Raw genomic sequence first — 4,258 nt, forward strand, 5'->3', positions numbered from 1 at the left:
TTTATTTTCATTTTATTCTATTCTTATTCTTTTTCCCAATTCCTTTCTCGGTTTTGTGTGTAGGGTCCTGAGTTTCATGTCAAGTGAGTTCGGAGTTCGGGGATGAGACAAGTGTGTGCACATTTCCCTGCTTCTAGCTGCCACCTTATCCTTCACCACACTCCTCCTCTCTTTTCCCCTTATCCTCCACCACACCAAAACACCAAACTCCCTTGCTTCACGCACCTACCAGCCCACACAGCAATTCCAGCCAACCTTACCACTACCCCCTGTTCTCACGCACACCAGAAATCAAAACCCCCTGCTCCAATTCACACACATTGCGCAACCAACCTCCGCCACCTCTGTTTCCACTCACAACAACAACAATCAGCAGCAACAACAACTAACACAACAACCCGCATCACCCCGTAAAACCAACAGCAACACAACCAACAACCACCTGACCACCGCAACCCAGCCTGCTTCACCCCGCATCACCACCGCAACACAAACCATCCCCTGCTCAACCAACTGCGCAGCCACATCAACCAAACCCACACCAATACACCACCAATTTCACACCTGACCCGCAACTACTCAAACCACCAATCGACCCAAAAATCAGAAAAATTAGCAATTTAATCGGGTTTGGGCAAACCGTTGGTGGTTCGGTCGAAGTTCGAGACAGAGACTTTGTGGGTTTCGTTAATCGAAGAGGAGTGGTCGAACATACCCATGGTTCGACCGAACCAACCCCGTAGTTCGGCCGCACCAACCCACGGTTCGATCGAACCATTTCACGAGCTATGCACATGGCTTTTAATGAAGATGAACGGCCTCGATTTGATGATGATAGTTGATGAACGGTGGTGATGGTGGTGCGTTTCAATGGAGTTCTTGAAGCAGCCAATTTCGAGGAAGAAGAGGGAAATCGGGGGGTAGCTGATAGTTTTGGGGTTTTGGTTTTCTTGTTTCTTTTTTCTTTTATTTCTATTTCCTTTCCTTTTCCTTTTCTTATTTTCTTTTCTCTTTTGTTTTCTTTTATTTTTATTTGATTTTCTTTTTATTCCCTTTTCTTTCTTTATTTTATTTCCTTCTTTTATCTTTCTATTTTTCCTAGTTTTATTAGCTTAGTATAAATACCCAATTTTGGGGTAATTAGAAGGAGAATTGAATAACTATCTATTCCTCTCTCTAATTAGTTTTAGGTTAGGTTAGGATTAGTCTTCTTTGGTAGAGAGAGAAAGTGAGGTTTTCTTCATTAATGAACTTGGATTTTGAAGAAGGAGCTTGTTCAATCCTTTGTAGACGTTCATCTTCAATTAATGAGCAATTTCTTACTCTCTCTCCTCTATTTTTATTTGTTTATTTTGATTATTATTTTAGTTGTTGGTATTGCTTGTTGATCATGTTGATTCTTGATTATTTGTTGATTAATCTTGTTATTATCATGATTAGTGAGTAATTTCCCCATTAAGGGGATGGTTGTGGTGTAGTTGGACCTTGAGCATGTTTTAGGGTTTAGAATTGATTTATTTGTGATTAAAGTCTTTATATGCTTGATATTCTTTAATCTTCTTGCAAGTGCACATTGTTGGTTGATTAAAGGTGAATCTTTGCTAACAAGAAACGGAAGTTGACTTAGTTAAGGTTCATTACTATCGATTGTTATTTAATAGTACCTTCTAGTATATGGTTCTAATGTGGAAACATAGAGGCTATGTTAGGAGAAGCCAATTGACCCCGGAAGGCGGCTAGATTGGATCCTTTATGTCAATATTTGAGCATGTTTAGTTCATAATTAATTCAATTTCTATGCCTTTTTTTATGTTCAAGTGAATGCTATACCTAAACCATTTCCCTTAATGTTTTATTTCTTGTTTTAGCATTTTTAGACTTTAGTTTATTTATCTCCTATTCCGGACTAGCTTAATTGTCGATAACATTTGTTGGTGTTTACCGTTCTATGTGGTTCGACCCCTATGCTTGCCTTATACTCGTATTAGGTTTGTTTAGGTTGTATAAATTGTATTTGATCTAGGGATAGACAATTGACGACGCGTTTATTCCGTTGTCAAGTGGCTACCAGCTAAGGTAGTATGGTATCTTCCTATAATACCAATGTTGAAGCGGCTATTCTCAATTAAGGATGAAGCAAAGAAGTTGGTGTAGCATGAAAACGAGAGGAAGAAGGATGGGTTGATCAGACACCCAGCTGATTCGTTGCAATGGAAAGACATTGACAAGACATTTCCAGAATTTGGGAAGGAGCCGAGGAACATAAGACTGGCATTAAGTACGGATGGGATGAATCCATTAAGCACTCTTAGTAGTCAACATATTACATGGCCTGTTCTTCTGTCAATATACAACCTACCTTCTTGGTTGTGCATGAAGCGCAAGTACATCATGTTATCACTTCTAATCCCAGGTCCTAAACAACCTGGCCATGAGATAGATTTTTATTTGGAGCCCCTTATTGACGATTTGAAACTGTTGTGGGATGAAGGTGTTGTGACATTTGATGCTCTTCCGGGTACAAATTTTAGATTAACAGCCATAATGTTTTGTACCATAAATGACTTTCCTACATATGGAAATTTGTCAGGGTACAAAGTCAGAGGAGAAAACCATGCCCTATTTGTGAGGATGACATGCAAATTACACGCTTGAAGCATTGGGGAAAGAATATGTACATTCATACCAGACGATCACTTCGTCGAAAGCACCCATACAGGAAGATGAGACAACAATTCAACGGGCATGTTGAGAAGGGAGTGAGTCGTGAGCCATTGGCAGGAATTGAAGTGTATGAGAAAATTAAAAATGTTAAGACAATCTTCGGTAAGATGCACAGAGAAAAACCGAAGAAGGGTGTGTTGTGGAAAAAAGTGTCTAAGATGTGGGATCTTCCTTATTGGAAGCACTTGTCGATTCGACATTGTCTTGATGTTATGCACATTGAAAAAAATGTTTGTGAGGCACTAATTGGGACTTTGTTGAATATCACAGGGAAGACAAAGGATGGTGATAATGTGCATAGAGACATGAAGGAAGCCAAAATTCGACCTAAGTTATGGCCTGAGGATAATGAAGCAACGAAAAAAGCATTTTTGCCCCATGCGTGTTATACATTGTCTAGAGAAGAAAAAAGGATCTTTTGTGAGTGTTTGAAAGGAATCAAGGTGCCGACAGGGTATTCGTCGAACATAAGGCGTTTTGTTTCTACTATTGATAAGAAAGTTGTTGGTATGAAGTCCCATGATTGTCATGTGATGATGCAAGTGTTCATGCCAATTATACTCCGAGGCCATTTGCCAAAACATGTTAGGCGTGCTATTGTGAAGCTTTGCTTGTTTTTCAATGCAATTTGTAGTAAGGTGATAAATCCAAAAACACTCGACGATATGGAATATGATATTGTTGAAACATTATGCGAATTCGAGATGTATTTTCCTCCTTCCTTTTTTGACATAATGACTCACCTTGTTATGCACTTGCCTCGTGAGATAAAGGAGTGTGGTCCTGTATTTATGCGTTGGATGTACCCTTATGAGAGGCAAATGGGTACTTTGGCAGATAAGGCAAAGAACAGAGCAAATCCTGAAGGGAGCATCGTTAAAGGTTTCATAGCAGAGGAAGTAGGGAACTATTGTTCAGTGTTTTTAGCTAAGGCTAAAGAAATTTGGATTCCGACTTCTCGTCACAAGGGAAGACTACAAGGAAAGGGTACAGTAAGTCGGAAATTGGTTAAACCTCCACTTGATTGATATAAGAAAGCCCACAGATTTGTGCTACAAAAGCTATCTTTAGTTCATCCATATATTGAAAAACATTTTCATGAGTTTAAAATTCACAATCCCAAGATCAGCTCCTATGCGTTGATGCAGGAGCATAATTTCCACTTTGTTGAGTGGTTTGAAGGCCAAGTGAAGCTTGAATTGAGTAAATATGAGAATGTTTCTGAACCGATCAAGTGGCTTTCACGAGGTCCACAACCACTTGTTTATACTTATGAGGCTTACGATATCAATGGATTTACTTTTGCCACTTGTCGTTAAGATGAAAAAAGTGTGCATCAAAATAGTGGTGTTGTCGTGGTTGCATATTCTATTGAATACTCAAGTTCTAGGGATACAAGGCCAGTTGAAGCTACATAGGCATATTACGGTGTCATTCAAGAAATCTGGGAGTTGGATTATGTTGGTTTCACAATTCCTTTATTTCGTTGCACATGGGCTGATAACCGTCGTGGTATGAAAACCGATGAGTTATT

General features: G+C 39.3%; 1 protein-coding gene across 1 annotated transcript; it reads left to right on the forward strand.

Annotated features, from left to right (window-relative positions):
- The first annotated feature begins 2,391 nt into the window (after positions 1 to 2,391).
- LOC145625035 (uncharacterized) lies at positions 2,392 to 4,043 on the forward strand. Its single transcript, XM_081678117.1, has 3 exons — positions 2,392 to 2,546; positions 2,591 to 3,716; positions 3,873 to 4,043. The coding sequence occupies exons 1-3, from the start codon at positions 2,392 to 2,394 to the stop codon at positions 4,041 to 4,043; spliced, it is 1,452 nt and encodes a 483-aa protein (XP_081534243.1).
- The last annotated feature ends 215 nt before the right edge of the window (positions 4,044 to 4,258 follow it).

Source organism: Chenopodium album, chromosome 3 (genome assembly GCF_948465745.1).
Source record: "Chenopodium album chromosome 3, dcCheAlbu1.1, whole genome shotgun sequence".
Lineage (NCBI taxonomy): Eukaryota > Viridiplantae > Streptophyta > Magnoliopsida > Caryophyllales > Amaranthaceae > Chenopodium > Chenopodium album.